The sequence below is a fragment of the Neofelis nebulosa genome, chromosome 15 (genome assembly GCF_028018385.1).
Source record: "Neofelis nebulosa isolate mNeoNeb1 chromosome 15, mNeoNeb1.pri, whole genome shotgun sequence".
Lineage (NCBI taxonomy): Eukaryota > Metazoa > Chordata > Mammalia > Carnivora > Felidae > Neofelis > Neofelis nebulosa.
In genome coordinates this window covers 16682515-16702215 of record NC_080796.1, presented here as the reverse complement: position 1 = coordinate 16702215, position 19701 = coordinate 16682515, and the positions used below count along the sequence as shown (strand labels likewise).

The 19701-nt window shown below is 39.5% G+C and overlaps 1 protein-coding gene across 4 annotated transcripts in view; it reads right to left on the bottom strand.

Annotated features, from left to right (window-relative positions):
* POU2F1 (POU class 2 homeobox 1) overlaps window positions 1-19701 on the bottom strand; it is a 185903-nt gene that overhangs the window by 76368 nt on the left and 89834 nt on the right. The window contains exon 1 of one of the 4 annotated variants that reach the window (XM_058701611.1): window positions 2459-2776. The exons of the other annotated variants lie outside the window; for them this stretch is intronic. Coding sequence (XP_058557594.1) covers window positions 2459-2486 — 28 coding nt within the window. The 5' untranslated portion in view covers window positions 2487-2776. Of the gene's footprint in view, window positions 1-2458; window positions 2777-19701 lie in introns of those variants that run through there. 4 annotated transcript variants of the gene reach the window in all.

The following is a 19701-nucleotide window of genomic DNA, read 5'->3' as shown; positions in this document are numbered from 1 at the left end:
AGCAATATTAGGTATCCCAGAACAGCTGCAAGACACAAGAACAAGTCTGCTTTTCTCCCGCCTTTTCAACAGAGTAAAAACTAAATATACATTTAATATATACCTTATTCTATTTCTACTGTAAACCCAAACTTTGCATATTTGTAATCAACTGAGTTTACTATCCAGCAAGTTCCCCCTTTTCCCCTACTGGGCTAAGAATCACTTAACTCTAATTATTAGGTGAGAATAAATAAATGATGTGATATTTGATTTTTTTTTTTTTTTTTTTTTTACTGAAAAGTACATTTTGTCATCCATTTCAATGTTTAACTAGGAAATCAATCATCACAAGTCCCAACCATGCTGTCCGTGGTTGCTTTATCCAAATGCGTAAGTGACGAGAAAGAATCAAGAGTCCTCCTGCCATAAATTTCATCTCCAGCCTGGAAGCCGTGTAACAGTTTTTCTAGTAAGTTTTTAAAACAGATGCTGGTCTTATGGTTTTCAGGCAGTTCTAGCACATCTTTGGTTTTTCCCTCTGATGTGTGAAGGATTCAAATTCATATTCTGTGGTCATAAATGAGACTAGTTCTACAATTTCCTTACCCCTACTGTCCAGAAAAATTTAAATGTCACCAAAGGCATACCAGGGTTTGAAAGGAACAGGTGTACAACTTAGTGAAAATCAGCTTTCTGAATGACTTAAACAAAATCTTATGAAAGTCAGCAAAGATCACAACAAATGTTAGCAAACCAAAATGCTTCCTTTAGAATGTATGTTAAAAAAAAAAAGTGGAAAAATATGAACCAGTTCACATTCAGAAGAGGGTAACAATGTTTCCACGTATCTTTGTACAAAGAAGTAGGCATAATTCTTAACAAGTCAGGAACCTGTCTGTCCCTGTGCAATTCATACCCTAATTTCCACGTATCTAAATTAAAGATTATGTCACAAGTATTCTGTTTGAATCTTCGAAGCATCTTCTACTGAATTGCAAAGAGCTTCAAAGACATTTAACAAAATCACGTTACACATACACATACAAATAAAATTCTGACTTAGCTGCACAACAATGTGAAGACTGTGCAAATGACAGTTACTGTTAATTACAAATAATAGAGGTACAATTTCTAATTCTAAAATACAATGCTAAAAATATTTCAAAAAGGTATTTTCCTTTCCTTCCTTGAGTTCCCAATTTAGCAGATTTTGTAAAAGAGCAAATCCAAGTTCTTTTCTTGATATCTGAAGTTTTTTTTTCTCTCTGGGCACACTGAGCTGTGCATGAGTCTAATAACAGTTTACAAACTGCTCTGGGATTGGACTGAATTCTTGACATCAGTTTTTTGTTTTAATTGTGGTTTTTATTGTGCTTTACAAATATTACTACTGCCTTGAGTTTGGGCCATTCCTTCTGCCTGAAACTATAAACATTGACAGAACTATCATTTAATTTTATCCTTAGCAACTGTGAAGGAGATGGGCAGGGAGTGGGGGTGGGGCTCAGTTTTTTAAGTGAGAAAAATGACAGAGAGAAAAAAAAATCACTTGCAAAGATTTTAAACCGTGAGTTATCAAAGTCCTGGAGTTCGTGTCATCTGACTCTCCAGGTGACCAGGGTGACCCGGAGAGGTTTCAACAACTGTGTGCACACAGACAAAACTCAACACAAAATAGGGCCACCGTGAGCCACAACGTGTCTCAAAACCAAAGTGCCTCAATCTATTTTAAATCTCGGTTACCAAAGACAGTTTATATAATCAAGCCGCACATCCCCCTCCCTAAAAGGCTTGTTGTTCTATAGAGAAAACTTTAAAATAGGCTTTCCAGCACTTAACATTGTTTTCTGAAGAAGAGAAGTTGATTTTTTAAAAAATAAGGAAAGGCTGATATTTGCCAACATCTGAAAAGTTGACAGTTTCTCAAATCTGGAAACTGATCAACAGTCCCACTGCAGCAACCACCGCAATTATCCTCTGCATCAGTATTTATGGGAGCCATTCTGCGCTATGGCTCCACCTTATTTTTCACTATGCACTTTGGTTTTTATAGAAGACATTCGCCCTTAGGTTGTAAAGCATTTTTTATTAATATGTACATATTATTTAGGCATACTTTATACCTTGTTTCCGAGTTAGAGTGTTTTTAGAACTACATGAAATGCTCCCAACAGATACTTCCAAAAAGCAAAAATGTCCTCCGTTCAAGACGAATTCCAAATCCACACTATTTACAGAAAATGTCCTCTGAACCAGGAGAGCTAGTGGTAGGGAGGGACCTACTGCAAATTCAAGTATGCTCCTGCCCTGCAAATGCTTTCCTCCTTCTCCGCTCAATCCACCTCTCCCCCTCCCCCCCCCCCCCCCCCCCCCCCCCGAGGTGGTTGCATATGCGATTAAGCATTTATGCATAGTCAACCCCACACGCGCTATTTCCATATTAAAGCTTATAAGAAAGAACTGTGCTGGTACCCACCTAGAACATAGTCACTGCAGTCCAGCATTGCTGTGAAATCTTCTAGAGGTTCAGACAGTCCAAAGCAAGGAAGAAACAGGTAGCAGTTTGGGGTGGGTGAAAGAAGGTACTACTATTTCTAACAAATCTACACTATGTTCTTCAGAGAACAAGGGTGGGAGGTGGAAAGTGGATTAGGGGGAGAAGGAAAATACAACTTCAGTTACACCATAGCAATCTTCAACTGAATAAGGAAACTTCAGTTGCTCAGAGGAGTTTTAGTCTCTCCTACCAGCTAGGACTGACATTGTCAAGGCAACTGAAGCATGAAAAGTTCCCCTTTTTGTAATAAAATAGAAACAAAGATTGCAGCTGGCAGTTTCCATAATGAAGCTTAATCAGTATGCGTGTGATTAGGGCCGTATGCAAATCTCTCCTCGTTAGCACAGCAGCCAGCACTTTGAAGTCCACGAACAATTCATTTACAGAACACACTGAAAGCACTCCCTGCATAATTTAAATCATTGCATAAATATTTATCAGCCCATTTGCATATTAATTGGCAGTGCATGAAGGGAAAAATTATCTCCTGAGTGCCAGCATAATAATTAGGAGGATAAAATGAGATTTCTTCCAATGGCCTGGCTCCTCGGACCTAACTTGAGATAGTACCGGGGGAGAAGGGAGAGACAAGAGACGGAGTTCTGTTAAAATGGCACTGAAATGACACGTACAAATTAGAAACAACTCTACAGACTTAAGCACCTTTAATCTTATTCCTGCTGGCAACAATGACTTCAGTAATAAGAGGATTTGCAAAAAGCTTTCTACACAATCCAAATAATCCCAAGGAAACAATTAGCAAGGTAGAAGCGGAACATAGGGCTGTCACGATGGTGCTAGCCCACTGATAGGGAATTTTCCAAATATTAACATACGCTGTCTGGGGAAAGTCCTGCTTTAAAACAAGGCAACAATATAAATCCAGAAGCAGTGCGAGAGCTGTAAAATTATTTTCAAGAGTATGGAAGTTCACTATCTATAAATCTCTTCATACTATGAAATTCACAGAATAGATTAGCCAAATGCCGCCCGTTGTGCGGTGTCCTTCCTCCATCAAAATCAATCTAAAGTAGAAGATGGTTTGTTATTTACAATATCAATCATCAAAAAAATAGATCATATAAATTATGAAATTAATTAGTATTTAAGTAAACTTCACCAAATGTATATGAATATACACACTTATTCTCTTTGCTGAAGAATGTATCTATTCAATTTAAAGTGAATTTACAAGGCAAACATCAGCCCCAAGCTTTTGAGGCATTACAATATGACATTCCACTGTAATCACCATAGACAACTCAGCAGAAGATTTATTAAAAAAATCCCATGAAGTAGGTATTACTACCCTCTTTGGGGTGGGGGGGGGAGAAAAAGGAAACTGAGGCACAGAGGGCTAAAGCACTTTACACTAATTTACACTATTTACACTAATAATTTGGAGTCAGACTTTAAAACCGGATTTCGCGGACACCAAAATCTGAGATCTTGGCTGTTATTACACATTGTGGCCAAGTTATACCTTCATGGAGGTGGTAGGCATGGGGGGGGGGGGGGAGGCTTGAATAAGGCAGCAAATTAAAATGGCTTGTTTTCAATGTAGTGAGGAAACTAATAATTGGTGGCAAAGATTTTGTGTTTAAAAGTCAAGTATGTTCCGATACACAGAAGAGTGCACTACAACTGAGGAGAGTTCTCCAGGGTATTATCCCACTAATAACTGTTTTTATTTAGAACTAGTCTTCAAACATGCCAAGTGACTGATTTTTAAAAATCTGTATGTCCCTTTTTCCAACATTCAGGTTGAAATTAAACTCAACCTGCATATGTGGAAATGCAAGACGAGACTTCTATTAGGGACCTTTAAAAGGATTTCTTTGAAAGTCAATAAATTAGCTAGGACCAGAACCAAAAACTTTCTTAACTTTTCGATATGCACTCTGTTTCTATTGCCAGTTTTTCTGTTTCACAGAATCACAAAATCCACACGAGGAAAGAGTTTAGGGGAGAAATTTAACAATGCCATTCAGTACCAGTGAGATTATGCTCGTTCCCTTTTTGGACCCTAATTTCTCACCTGTAAAATGATAGTCTTTTTCACGAGGTTGCGGTGCGGATGAACGTGCTTGTGCCTCTTAGACTAGATCATGGACTGGAGCACGAGGCAGCTGTGCCACTGGGGGGGGGGGGGGGGGTGGGACATCGCAACACAGGATAAACATGCTACATCTTTCAAGAGCACCAATTTCATTCGATGACAATTCGCAACACTTTGCAGTAAAACAATCAAGAATACATTATACAAGAAAATATGAAATTCAAATGAGTTGTGAATGCATTGGGCTCTACACAAGTTCTACTTGGTGAGAAAATATCAGAAGCAATGATGAATGTGATTGGAATATAGTAGATAGCAGTATATCTTTCTTTCTCTCCTCTTCTGCCTTCATAAAATTTTACATTTACTGCCTGTACTTACTATAGAAGATCGCTTCGGGTCACCATCTACTTTTCATGCTGTATGCGGCTAACACCTCTAAACTACCTTTCTTATACTCATTTGGCCTTTCGTAAATCAGCTAAGCAGGACTTGGAGCTACAGCCGGACAATCACTTCCAACTAAGAAGTGTTCCCTGGAAGGTACCCTTGCAGGGGCAGGACCCTGGTAGTGCAAGAACCAAGCACCAACCCCCCTCAAGCCAAGAGAGTCCCACAGGGTCTCTGTGTAGCAGGGGGCGTAAGGCTCACCAACTCACATGGGCTGCTACCCAGAGAGGGACCCCTTTCCCCTCTACTGCAAAGGCCACGGTCTTCACTCCAGGAAAAGGAAGGGGGGGGGGGGGGGCAAAAGAAGGCTGCACTGAGATGCAGCTATCCAGAGTGACACGAAGCCTCGCCCACGCAGTGGACTTTGTTACAATGGGAAGGACAAGAAAACTCCTACTTGCCACTCTTGATATAGGTACTCTGCACCTTCTAAAAGGCAGGTTTAAATACTAGAAGGTTGTCTAGGCCTCTACAGATGGAGTGGGGGAGGGTGGCCACCATCTATCTCTCCCCTGCACTCCCCCAGTCATGGCACAGTTAGATCCAAAAGAAGACAGCTTTTCCCCCAAAGCTCAAATGTTCACTTTATTTGGTCCTCTGTCCGAAATATCAAATTAAAACTAAAAAGAATACCCTTAAAAAAAAAAAGAAAAGAATTTCTGGGAAGTCTGTGGGGCTGTCAGTCATTCACACTTCAGCATAAATTAATCCAATTCAATTGCTTTCCTTTAACACCTCATTTAGTTGATTAGTGTGGTAATAATTGTTCCCACTGGAAAGATCCCAATAAATACTCGTATAAGAGAAATGCTGGTTAGCCTACCTGGCCTCAGGGGACAGGGGTGGGCACACAGGGATCACAAAGGTAGAAAAGAATAGAAAACATCAGTATGTGGAAGTATAAAAAGGAGCTGAAAGGGCAAAGTTAAGATTCACACTGTTTCAAAATTATGCTTAAAACTGAGTATTTTTCATTCTCCTCCTCATTTTAGTAATTTCTGCACTCTTCATGGGGCTCAAACTCATGATCCCAAGATCAAGAGTCCCATGCTCCTCCAACTGAGCCAGCCAGACACCCTGGAGCCCTTTCTTTAAAAAGGAGAAGAAATGCTCTTCCAGGACCCAGAGGTCATGGCTAACACTATCTGTATTAGAGTAATCTTTTACTCATGATCTCACGGGCCAGTCTCGGTCTCATTAGAAAGGCAACTGAGGACAATGACAACTCAATTACAAACTAGCTTTTTATTTTTTTTATTTTTGGGACAGAGAGAGACAGAGCATGAATGGGGGAGGGGCAGAGAGAGAGGGAGACACAGAATCGGAAGCGGGCTCCAGGCTCCGAGCCATCAGCCCAGAGCCCGACGCGGGGCTCGAACTCACGGACCGCGAGATCGTGACCTGGCTGAAGTCGGACGCTTAACCGACTGCGCCACCCAGGCGCCCCCAAACTAGCTTTTTAAAACACATCCTTTGTGTATGAGTGAACTGAGGTCGGCCTGTACTCTACCTACCAAAATCATCAGGTTCCAACCTGGTGACGTTCCGGAGGAGCAGCTATTTGTACAGGTTGTCCTCGACACCTGTATACCTAGTCCAATGCGGGAGGGAATGTCCAACTCAGCAACCGTTCCCTCGCACCTCGTGTCTGCCTCTCCGGGGGATTTTTCATTTCCTAGCTCCACTGCTTTCACTCCTAGGCAATCTCAGTTGCACACCAACAGCCTTTTTCGGCTTCACCTCTTTCCAAAATCCACCGCTACTTCAGTCGCCTTACTAGCTTGTTTACAGAAAGCAAGGACACTGCTTCAGCAGATGCTCGGTAGTAAAAATACTTCAGTATCTCAAGAATGATAAATTGTTACCTTATCAAAAAAAACTCATCCCCAAACCCATCACCCACAGACAGCCTAAAATAATTTACTAATGCCCAAATACAAAAGAACACTGAGGATCTGAAAATTTCTTCGATCCAGAATCAAGTGATGGGTATGAGCACTGCCACTGCCACTATTCTTATGTACTGTATTTCACAGTATATGTGAATGGTGCCCCCTAAGGTTGCAATATGGAGATTTTAGTGCTTAAGAAAAAAAAAGATTTAAGAAAATGGCATGTCTGCTATTTCCTAAAACTCTAGATGGACAAACACCGAGACAGAAGTTATTTGATCAATTTGGCAAGTAAGCACTGCTAAACAACAGGAGATCTGAAGGATAATCTTAGTTCCTAAAAACCAAACTGAGGCCTAGAGAACGACTCTTAGGTCACACCAGTAAGTGGCAAAGAAAGCAGGGGGGAGAAAGACATAACAAGGAGGCATGAGAGGAAAAGAAGTAAAATAAAATATGCTGAAACTCATACCCATGATACAGAGACTTGTAGTTGGTTAATTTTTTTTTTTTTAATTTTTTTAACGTTTATTTATTTTTGAGACAGAGAGAAACAGAGCATGAACGGGGGAGGGTCAGAGAGAGGGAGACACAGAATCTGAAACAGGCTCCAGGCTCTGAGCTGTCAGCACAGAGCCCGACGCGGGGCTCAAACTCACGGACCGTGAGATCATGACCTGAGCCGAAGTCGGCCGCTTAACCGACTGAGCCACCCAGGCGCCCCTGTAGTTGGTTAATTAAAAGGATCAACTTAAAATAAATATCATGAAACCATTATATACATACCTTAAACATTTCATGCTACCAGAAAGTACTTAAATATGTATTCATTTACCAATCTTTTGATGGTGGACCAAAGCCTCATGCTTTATTATTTTTTTTTTTTTAATTTTTTTTTTCAACGTTTTTTATTTATTTTTGGGACAGAGAGAGACAGAGCATGAACGGGGGAGGGGCAGAGAGAGAGGGAGGCACAGAAGCGGAAACAGGCTCCAGGCTCTGAGCCATCAGCCCAGAGCCTGACGCGGGGCTCGAACTCACGGACCGCGAGATCGTGACCTGGCTGAAGTCGGACGCTTAACCGACTGCGCCACCCAGGCGCCCTGAAGCCTCATGCTTTAAAATCAGAATCCACTAATTTGGGTTTTCTCTTCTTCTTGGGTAAATCATGTCCTTAATACTGCTCTAGTATTTCCAGTTTCAATTTCTTACGCTTTGTTTTTCAAGCTTTGCACATTTCACATAAATATTAAGAATACAAAAAACTCAAGAAAAATTTCACAAAACAATGCTCCTTCCTAGATGTAATGCAATCTGATAGGCTTTTTTTTTTTTTTTAACTGCTGATTTCAACCTACGACATTGACTTCATGACCCATAGATTGAAGAGCTTCTTTAAACGTAAGGCAGGAACGTAAAAGAAACACCAAGCACTTTGAGTACAGAATCTTTTTCTTTTTTTAAAAAGAATAATTCATCCCTAATATTTTACAGCTCTTTTTTTCACATCCAATTTAGCAGTATTTTTTAGTAATTGCCCTTTATCTAATCTTTTCAAAACATTCGACTTAAGTTTTCATAGAAACATCATCTCCTCCTGTTCTTCTCCTTAGTTTATATAATAATGATTCAAACCGTGTAACTAAAATAAGAAACACGACCAGCCTGAACAGGCTTGGGAGCACAAGCGCGTAATGATCCTGATGACCACGGCCACTCGACTGTAGCAGCGGATATGCACAGACATACTGAAGGGCATTCGGCATGCTGCAGGACATCAGACAGTGTGTTTCAAGCAGGGATCCTCAAGGCATCAGTTCATCTAATGAGTCATTGAAGTGCTGGCTTGTTAAGAAAGCTACCACACTAGAGAGCGGCTAGTATTAAGTGGCTGGTGCTTCTGCGCTCTTCCTTAACCCCTGCCAACATACATTGCCACGGTCATCATGGCGGCTCCTCTAGAGCTCCATTTAACACCCTGGCATCCTTTAGGGAACATACCATCACAATTCAATCCTGAATTTCTTGGTTGTAAAGCTTTAATGTCACGTTGCTCTAATAAAGGTGTGCCGTCATACTCAATGTGTCTGTCTAGGGGCGCCTGGGCGGCTCAGTAGGTTAAGCGTCCGACTTCGGCTCAGGTCATGATCTCGCGGTCTGTGAGTTCGAGCCCCGCGTCGGGCTCTGTGCTGACAGCTCGGGGCCTGGAGCCTGCTTCGGATTCTGGGTCTCCCTCTCTCTCTGCCCCTCCCCTGCTCATGCTCTGTCTCTCTCTGTCTCAAAAATAAATAAAAACATTAAAAAAAATTTAATGTGTCTGTCTAGTCTATATCTTATCATCCTGTTTCTTTTCTTCTATAACTGTCTTTTCTTTGTTCTAGTTTCAACAGTTTTGCAAAGCTACTGATTTCATGCATGAGCACATTCAACAAATATTTACAAGGTGCTGCCAGGCACTGGGATAGGAACTGGGGATACAATGCTGAGCCACAGAACGCTTACAATTGAATGGAAAGAAATATGAAGCGATCATCCAAAAACATAATCACCAAGTATGGAAATTCCATGGAATAAAAAGAACAGGTGGCTATGCAGCTTTAATACAAGCCTATAATTTGTCTTGACATCTTTGGCTAATATTAGAGCTTTCCTACTTTAACAACTGCAATGTAACTTTTTCTCTGATTCCATTTCTTAAATGCATGAGATACAGGCTATGTTTTGCTCAAAATCACATGCTGCTTTATTATTCCCATCTGTCCTTTGAACCATTATGTCTCATTTATGGTATTGGTAATTTCGTCCTCTCTTTTTATGTCTCTCTCACTCTCAGGTTTCATAAATTTATGTGAAAACACAAGGGTAACAAGTATCCCAGAGTCTAAGTGAGATATACAATTTAAAGACACATTCTCCCACTGAACTAAAATGTTCTTCCGACTAACTGGATGTTATTAGTAGGTTTTATTTATTTATTTTATTTTATTTTATTTTATTTTTTTAATGTTTATTTTTGAGACAGAGAGAGACAGAGCATGAACAGGGGAGGGGCAGAGAGAGAGGGAGACACAGAATCTGAAACAGGCTCCGGGCTCCGAGCTGTCAGCACAGAGCCCAACGCGGGGCTCGAACCCACAGACCACGAGATCATGGCCTGAGCCGAAGTCGGACGCTCAACCGACTAAGCCACCCAGGCGCCCCTAGTATGTTTTAATAATATCAACATCTACTGACTTTCAATCTGTCTAAAATATCTCTCATCCCTGTATCAACTCTTGAGAAGTCTACCTATCCTCTAAAGACAGGTTCAAAAACTGACCTCAGATCTTCCATTCTCGTCAAGGACTATTTGTTCTCTGAAATCCTATAGCAATGATAATCTCTCTCTTTTGTTCTTAACTGTGTTTACGTCTTACAATATGCTATCAAATCCAGGCGAATGACACTGACATAAAAGTCAATGTATGTATAGTTCAATGACATGTATAGTTCTATGTCACTTTACTGTCATATGTGTAGGTGGGTCACATAACCACCATTGCAATCAAAACACAGAACTATTTCACCGCAAAGAACTCCTTCCTGCTACCGCAGTTATAGGCATATCCATTCCTCTTCCTGGGGCTATTCTGAATCCTCGACAACCACTAATCTGTCATCTAACTTCATAATTTTGTCATTCTGAGAATACTGTACAAATGGAATCGTACACTATATGACCATTTGAGGGTAGCAGGTTTTACTCAACATAATAACCTTGCAAGATTACTTGGTTGTTTCCAGTTTGGAGTTTTTACCAAAAAAGGTGCTATAAACATTCATATTTGGGATGTACATTGAATCACAAGCTTCACACTGGGAGAAAATACTTGCAAAGGACATGCCTGGTAAATGACTCTCATCTGTAATATGTAAAGCATAGTTGTGTATATATTTTTATGTGGACAAATTTTTATTTATTTCTCTGGGATAAATGCATAGAAGTGATATTGCTGGGGGCACCTGGCTGGCTCGGTTGGAAGAACATGGGACTGTTGATCTTGGGGTTGGGAGTTTGAGCCCCATGTTGAGTGCAGAGATTATTAAAAAAAAAAAAATAAGTAAAAACTTTAAAAGAAGTGATATTGCTGGGTCACATGCTAAGTGCATATTTAGTTTTTAAAGAAATTTTGAAATATTTTCCAAAATGGCTATGCCATTTTAGGTTCCCACAATGTATGAGGGGTCTAGTTTCTTCAAATCTACACCAGCACTTGATATTGTTACTTTTCATTTTAGCTGTTCTAACAGGTGTGTAGTGATATCTCAGGATGGGCTTAATCTGCATTTCCCAAATGGCTACTAATAACAAAACATATTTTCATATGCTCAATTAACCATGTGTATATCCTCTTCAGTGACATGTCTATTCCATTCTTTTGGACTCTTCTAGAACTCCACAAAAATCTCCCTTTTCTAATGAAAAGAGAGAAATTTTAGATTTCTCTCTTAGATTAGAAAAGATTAGAAAAATCTCCCTTTTCTAATGTTCTAATGAACATTGTGTGTGTGTGTGCGTGCGTGCGTGTGTGTGTTTTGAGTACACTTGACACACATTATGTTGGTTTCAGGTATATAACACAGTGATTCAACAGCTTTCATGTTATGCTATGCTCACAAGTGTAGCTACCACCTGTCACCATTCAACGCTACTACGATACCATCGACAATATTCGCTATGCTGTGTCTTTGATTCCTGTGACTTGCTTACTCCCTAACTGGAAGCCTGTTTCTCTCGCTCCCCTTTACCCCTTTGCCTATCCTCCCGCTCCCTCCGCTCTGGCAACCATCAGTTTGTTCTCTGTATTTATAGGTCTCAGTCTGCTTTTTGTTTATTCGTTTGTTTCGTGTTTTAGATTGCACGTATAAGTGAAATCATACAATATTTGTCTTTCTCTAACTTATTTCATTTAGCATAAGACCTTCTTGGTCCGTCCGTGTTTTCACTAGTGGCAGGATCTCACCCCTTTTTAAGGCTGAGTAATATTTCATTGTGCGTATATACACCACGTCTTCTTGATCCATTATCAACGGACATTTGGGCTGCTTCCATATCTTGGCTATTGCAAATAATGCTGCAATAAACATAGGGGTGCGTATATCTTTTTGAATTAGTGTTTTTGTTTTCTCTGGGTAAATACACAGTAATGGAATTACTGAATCATGGTAATTATGTTTTTAATTTTTCAGGAACCTCCAAACTGATTGCTGCAGTGGCTGCATCAATTTACATTCCCACCAAGAGTGCACAAGGGTTCCTTTTTCTCTGTAGGGTTGAGTTTTGAGAGTTCTTTACATACCATAGATAATAGTCCTTCATCAGATATATGCTTTGCAAATATTTTCTCCCACTGGGAACTTGCCTTTTCATCCTCTTTTTTTTTTTTTTAATGTTTTTTTATTTTGAGAGAGAGAGAGAAAAGAGAGAGAAAAGAGAGTGGGGTAGGGGCAGAGAGAAAGAGAGAGAGAAGCCCAAGCAGTTTCCTCATTCAGCATGGAGCCTGTGGGGCTCGAACTTACAAACTGTGAGATCATGACCTGAGATGAAATCAAGAGTTGGACACTTAATGGACTGAGCCAGGTGCCTCCCTCTTTAAAAAAAAAAAAAAAAAAAAAAAAAAAGTTTATTTACTTATCACACTCATGCACATGAGCGACAAAGGGGCAGAGAATCACCTTTTCGTGCTCTTAAAGAAGTTTTAGCACCCAGCAAAACTTTAATTTTGATAAAATCTAATTTACCAATTTTTTTCTTTTGTAGGCTGTGTTTCTGGTGTTATTGTTTTTTAAAAGATTTTATTTTTAAGTCATCTCTACACCCAACATGGCTCAAACTTAAAACCTCAAGAAATGAGCCAGGCTGGCACCCCTCTGGTGTCATGTTTAAGAACTACTCACCAAGTGTTGGGGCACCTGGGTGGCTCCGTCGGCTAAGCATCCGACTCTTGATTTTGGCTCAGGTCATGATCTCATGGTTCGTGAGATCGAGCCCCATGTCAGGCTCTGCGCTGACAGTGTGGAGCCTGCTTGTGAGTCTCTCTCTCTCCCCTTCCCAGGCCATCCCCTTCCCTCTCTTTCTCTCTCTCTCAAAAGAAATAAACATTAAAAAAAATTTTTTTTTAAAGAACTATTCATCAAGTCCTATGTCCTAAAGGTTTTCCATGTTTTTCACTAGTGTGAGGATTAAATGTTTTTCTTTTTTAATCACTTGTCCAAAATATTATCCTTCCTCTGTTTACTCCAATTGCTTTTGTACCTTAGTCACAAATTAGTTGGCTACACCTGTGCAGGCCTATTTTTGGGTTTTATATTCCATTTCAAAGACTAATATGTTAATTTCTCAACCAATATCCTCAGGCTTGATTCCTGCAACTATATAACATGGCTTGAAATTATAGAAAATGATTTCTTTTCCTCTTCTTTTTCAGAATTTTGCTAGCTATTCTAATTCTTTTGCATTCCCACATTAATTTTAGAATAATCTTGTCTGTTAAAAAAAATCACAGGGGGAATCTGATAGGAATTACATTTAAACCTGTATATCAATCTGGGGAGAAGTGATCTTTCCTATGTTGAGCCTTCTAACCCATGAATGCAGTAGATCTCTCCATTTCTCTGTGTCGTCCTCTAGTTCTCCCACCAGCATTTTGTAGTTTTTGGTATACATAAGTCCTGGATATGTTGTGTTGGATTTAAAACTACATAAGTCATTTCTTTAGCCATTCTTTTATGACACCTTTACTGGAGACGAGTTTGCTTTGTTTTCCTTCATCTAAAAAGGTCTTGATTTCTCCTTCATTCCTGAAGAAGGCTTCTGTTAAATACAGAACTTGGGATTTTGAGCTCTTTCCGAATACTTAAAAAACGTCATGCCGCCGCCTCCTGGCCTCCATGATTTCTGAGGAGAAATCCATTATCTCTGGAATTATTTTTCCCCATAGAAAAAGGTGTCATTTCTCTCTTGTTGTTTTCAAGGTTCTTCCTTTGCTCTTAGTTTACCAATGTTTTACTATTACTTCTTTGGGTTTATCTTGTTTGGAACTTGCTCAGCTCCTTGAATCCGTAGGCCTGTGTCTTCTAACAAGTCTTCTGGAAGTCGTCAGCCAGTCTTTCTGCAAGTAGCTCAGTCCCCTTTCTCCTCTCCTCCTCCTTGTGGTCTTTCTGTCATAGTCCTACAGGTCCCACAGCTCTGTTCATTTATGTGTTCTATTTCCTCCTTGTTCAGATAGGGCAATTTCTATGTTCTGTCCTCCAGTTCACTCTGTTCCCCTTCACTCTGCTGCGAGGCCATCCGGTGGGCTTTTGTTTCGGTTCCTGTAGTTTTCAGTTCTAAAATTTCTGTTTAGTTCCTTACATTTTCTACTTCTTTACTGAGGCTTTGGTTTCTAGGCTAAGACTTTATATTTTATTTTTCCTTTTACTGTTTCAGTGAAGAAGTTAGTAGTGAAAGTGCTTTAAAAATGATGGGAAAAATGATGAGCCTGGGTGGCTCAGTGGCTCAGTCAGTTATGTGTCAGACTCTCGATTTTGGCTCAGGTCATTACGTCACAGTTTGTGAGATCGAGCCTGCGTCAGGCTCTGTGCTAACAGTGCAGAGTCTGCTTGGGAGTCTCTTTCCCTCTCTCTGCCCCTTCCCCGCTCACACGCACACTCTCAATGATAAAAGTTTAAAAACTAAATAACGTATTTAAAGTGTTGAACACTTTTTAAATGTTGTACTTATAAACATTTTTTTTTTTTTTTTAAATCGTGGGACTATGTGGAAAAGACACAGATGCAAGTCTGAATGGTCTCCCGTTGACCAAATTTTGGGTAACACGAAGAAAATAAATTACAAAAATAATAAATTGTAACCATTTACTCATGACAGCTTATGAGCCCAGTTGATATAAATCAACAGGGGGAAGAGAAAGATTTTCCTTACAGAATGCCAAATAATATAGAAAGTCGGTATTTGGAAACCATTATAATAAGTTCAGTCGAAATGCTAAATCTAGTGGGCCAAAATTTGATGATGAAAAATGTACAGTTTCTCTACAAAATATTAAGCAATTACAAAGGGAAGATGTAACTTTACGGAGGAGAGGCTTGGTGAACGTCACCTTAATCAGGTGTTCAAAGATAACATCACTAGTCCAGGAACAAATCAAAACTGCACTACCAGAAAAGAGGAGTTGAGAGCACAGCATCACTTCCCTCTGATATTCCTGCCATAGATGCATAACCTGAATCTAATCATGAGGAACTATCAGATAAACCCGAGTTCATAGACACTCTACAAAATGTATTTTTCCAATACATAGTCTTGAAACTCAAGGAAAGGCTAAGGAACTGTGATTGGAGAACACTAAAGAGATAGAATAATTACATGCTACATACGATCCTGGATTAGGTTCTTTTGTTATGAAAGGCACTATGGCAACAACCAGCCAAATGTGGATCAGGTCTATGGATTAGTTGACAGGAAAGTAATACTGTTAATTTCTCGCATCTTATGTCTGTATTGTAGCGATGTAGCAGAGGGCCCTTACTTGGTAGGATTACTCACTAAAGTACTGAGAGTGTTTTGAGGTCAAAATAAAAAATAGCAAAGAAAGAAAAGAAAAAAGGGTGTGGGGGGGAAGCAGCTCAACAAACTGCCAGTATTTTATGATTATTCTAGTGGGGCCCTGCCCTCCTCATGCCACAACAATCTGTGATCACAAGGTGCACAGTAACACTGACAGCACAACAATTTTTAAAGAATTGTGAAATTATGTACAGTCAGAATGCACTTGAAACCAACTGAACAGTATTCTGATGGACATCTCAAGACATGGAGGGGCACACAGTTTAAAGCTCTACCTTACACATCATGAAGTTCAGATTTGAATCCGGACGAAAGCACTGAGGACCAAACACCCTTCCACAGCTGGTGTATCACTGACTTATGATCCAAAGTAAAAGAGCTTGAAACCCATCACAACACAAAATTTTACTATTTTATTTATTTATTTTTCAAGTAAGTTCCATGGCCAATGTGGGGCATGAATGAACTCACAACCACGAGATCAAGAGTTCCATGCACTTCTGAATGAGCCGGCCAGGCGCTCCTCTAATTAAACTTTAGAAACTCGGTTAATTTTAAGTCAAATCTACGCGGACAAAAGACAGTATTAGAAAATTAATTTTAAGTTGGTATTATAGAGGGGCACCTGGGTGGCTCGATCGGTTGAGCGTCCGACTTCGGCTCAGGTCATGATCTCACGGTCCGTGAGTTCGAGCCCCGCGTCGGGCTCTGTGCTGACAGCTCGGAGCCTGGAGCCTGTTTCAGATTCTGTGTCTCCCTCTCTCTCCGCCCCTCCCCTGTTCACGCTCTGTCTCTCTCTGTCTCAAAAATCAATAAACGTTAAAAAAAAAAAATAAAAATTTCAAAAAAGTTGGTATTATAGATACACCGTTACGTTCTTCTGAAACTATGATTTTAGTGGCACTACAATGTGATGGGTCTAACTTTCCTACTTAAGAGACGTTGAGCAAAAGACTTAACGTCCTCTATGGGTTGAATTGTGCCCCTCAAAAGCTGTTAAAGGCCTAACCCCAAGGATCTGTGAGTGTGACCTTTTTGGAAACAGGGTCTTTGCAGATCAAATTAAGAGGAGGTCAGGAGCGTGGGCCCCAATCCAATACTATTGGTATCCTTATAGAAAGGGAACATTTGCACACAGAGACAGATACGTACAGAGGGAAGACGAGAAGATACGAAACAGATTCTCCCTCGCAGTTTTCAGAAGGAACCAATCCTAATACCTTAATCTCAAATTTCTAGCCTCCAGAACTATGAGGTAAGAAATTTCGGTTCTCTGAGCCAGCCAGTCTAAGGCATCCCCGGGAAACTTCACATGCCATCTGAAGCTTAACTTCCTCATTTGAAAAATGGGGCTTATGCCATCTCTCACATTCGTTCTAAAAATTAAAATCGGAACATAAATTATTTTTAAAATGATCAAGAATTATAAAAATGATAATGGTAATATTATTATTATACTCTTGATAATTTAAAAAATATCACTGTCAAGATTTTTCTCCTGTTACAATAAAAAATTTTAAGTGATGCTCTCAAACATTTCTATGTACCTTAACTAATTTTTAATCCACAGGCCCCAAATCACCTTTGCTGTACACGTAAGAACAGAGTCTTAATAATGTTACCAGTATCTGAACATGGCTGATTTCTTCCTTTTTCTCATGTTTTAATCCTTAAATAACATTTAAACGCAGATTTTCTCTTTTGAACTCTTTTTGAAAAAATTTTATTGAGTTATGATTGACCTACATAAAGCTGTACATATTTAATATATACAATTTGATAAATTTAGAGATAAGTATACACCTGTGAGAGTACAAACAAGGCCATAAACTTGTCCATCGCCTCCAAGTTTCCTCCCCTCCTTCTTTTTCATTAAAAAATCTTTGTGTGTGTGGCAAGAGCCCTTGACGTAAGATCCACCCTCTAAGAACAATTTTAAGTGTGTAATACAGTATTGTTAACTATAGTTTCCCGCAAATTCAAAATCTGATGCCCTCCCCGGCAAAAAAAATCAAAAACTGACGCCCTTCTGGCCACATAAGCACGACAACAGCAATCCCAGGTAACTGATTCAGCCCCCTGGACATCACCACCAGCCTTTGATGCTGCCAAAAGCAGATGATGACAGAATATGGGAGGTGAACAGGCCGACCATCCAGACAAAAAGCAAGGCCGCATTTTGCACATTGTGCTTTCTTCGTCTCTTGGCTCTACTTCTCGTACTTCGACACCCCTACTAAAAACGAGAGCACAAATGTGGATGTGTCCAGCAGATACCCTACAGAGCAGGAATTCAATCCACATTAGCTGCCCCAGCCCTGCCTGACCCTCCTTCCTTGCTACTCAGGTGACGAGTACCTGCAAGTGATATTCAGGGAGGTGAGTAGCTTTGTAATCTTCTCAAAATGTCACAGTACCGATACGAGTCACACCGTCTTTGTAAGCTTCAGTTACAAAGAACTTAACTAAAAAAATCATAAAATTTGTCAGCGTATCTCACCTTTTACAAAGTCCTAACGTACGACTGCCTAAAACAGAAAGACACCAGGCAATCTAACGTACATTTCTCCTTTTGAATGATAGAGATTAAAATGCACATAAGTTATATTTCACGCTACCAGAAAAAAAAGTTACTTCCCATGAGCTACTAATAGAATGTTATTTTTAGTATCTCACTACCTACATTCTATGCATCCCCACCCCCTTTTGGTCAGGCAGGTGATGGTGGTAAATCAGTCAAAGACTGGGGGGGAAAGGTGAGTTTCAGGGGCTGGGTCAGGTTTTAAGGCAAAGATACACCTGGTTTTGGCGAACTCTGATACTCTGGGTACTTTACTAAATAAAGAAGAAGGAATTTTCTTTATATCTTCATCATTACAATTCCATTTAACATGGTAACTTTTTATTTATCCCCAAGCCAGACACTTGAAATGTATTAATTTTTGAATGTAACACCAATTTCTTTCATCACTTAACTAATTTTGAAAAATCTGTTTTAAAAATACTTTACAAAAATAATCATTCCTCGATGATCGACTATACTAAGTAAAAACACGGGAGACAAATGTTCAGTCACACAAAAATAGACCTTTGGATCTGCTCAAATTAGTTCACTTTAAGCATATGTTTAGAATATACAAATATTTTATAAACGCCTTTCTTTTTTAAAGGGGGTATAAGACCTCTAACTTGCAATTACATTATAAATATAGCTAATATGATTCCTATAATTAAAATCATTACAGAGGATGAAATGGTTTCTCCCCTAACTACCTCCATATGTCCCCTAAAATGCTGAGATTTTTGAATGGGTGAATTAGGAGAGGAAATTATTCCATAATCAGTATCCGTTAACATGTGATAGGCTGGACGATCAAGTTTTAATTCCTCAGGCTTCACCGCTGAGTCATGGGCTTTGAAGTCAAAGAAAACTGGGTTTAAACTCCACTTCTAATATCCTAAGCTATAGCACTCTCATTCTAAGCCTCATTTTCCTCTTCTGCAAAACAGGTACAAAATATGCCCAAGGATTCTCCTCACGCTTAAATAAAGTGTATCGAAAAGATTTAATAGTACCTAGTAGCTAAGTTAATACTGTTAATAGAGACAATACTTTATGTAGCATAAATAAATCCATTCTATCTTCTCTGATCCTACATTAACATTCTAAGCTATACAAAAGATCCATATGAAATGTCACTATGGTTTGTTTACTCCCTTGGGCATGTTAATTCTTATTTAAGGTAGTTAAAAAACGAGGATTTTTTAAAGGCCCTAGAGTAGGAATCAAAATATGTAGCCTCTGATCTAGATTCTGACCTCAGGTCTACACTGGCTAGTTGAACTTTCTTCAGCAAGTTATTTGATCTCTCTAATCTTCACTTAGGTCATGTGTCAAGTGGTAAAAGGTAGGCTTAATATTCTGATTACTGGATTAATTTTATAAAACTATTATTGACAAAGTACTTCTATTAAACTACCACGTAGGGAATATTGCTAATGTTATATCATCTGAGTAAAGAGGATACTCAGTAATATATTTATGTACCCTATTTGCATTAATTTCACAACCTTTTCCCCCCAATAAACCCAACAGAGCCTAATCTAAGTACCAGGGCCAATTCTAGACTAGCTTCTGTTGCTGGCTAGGGCA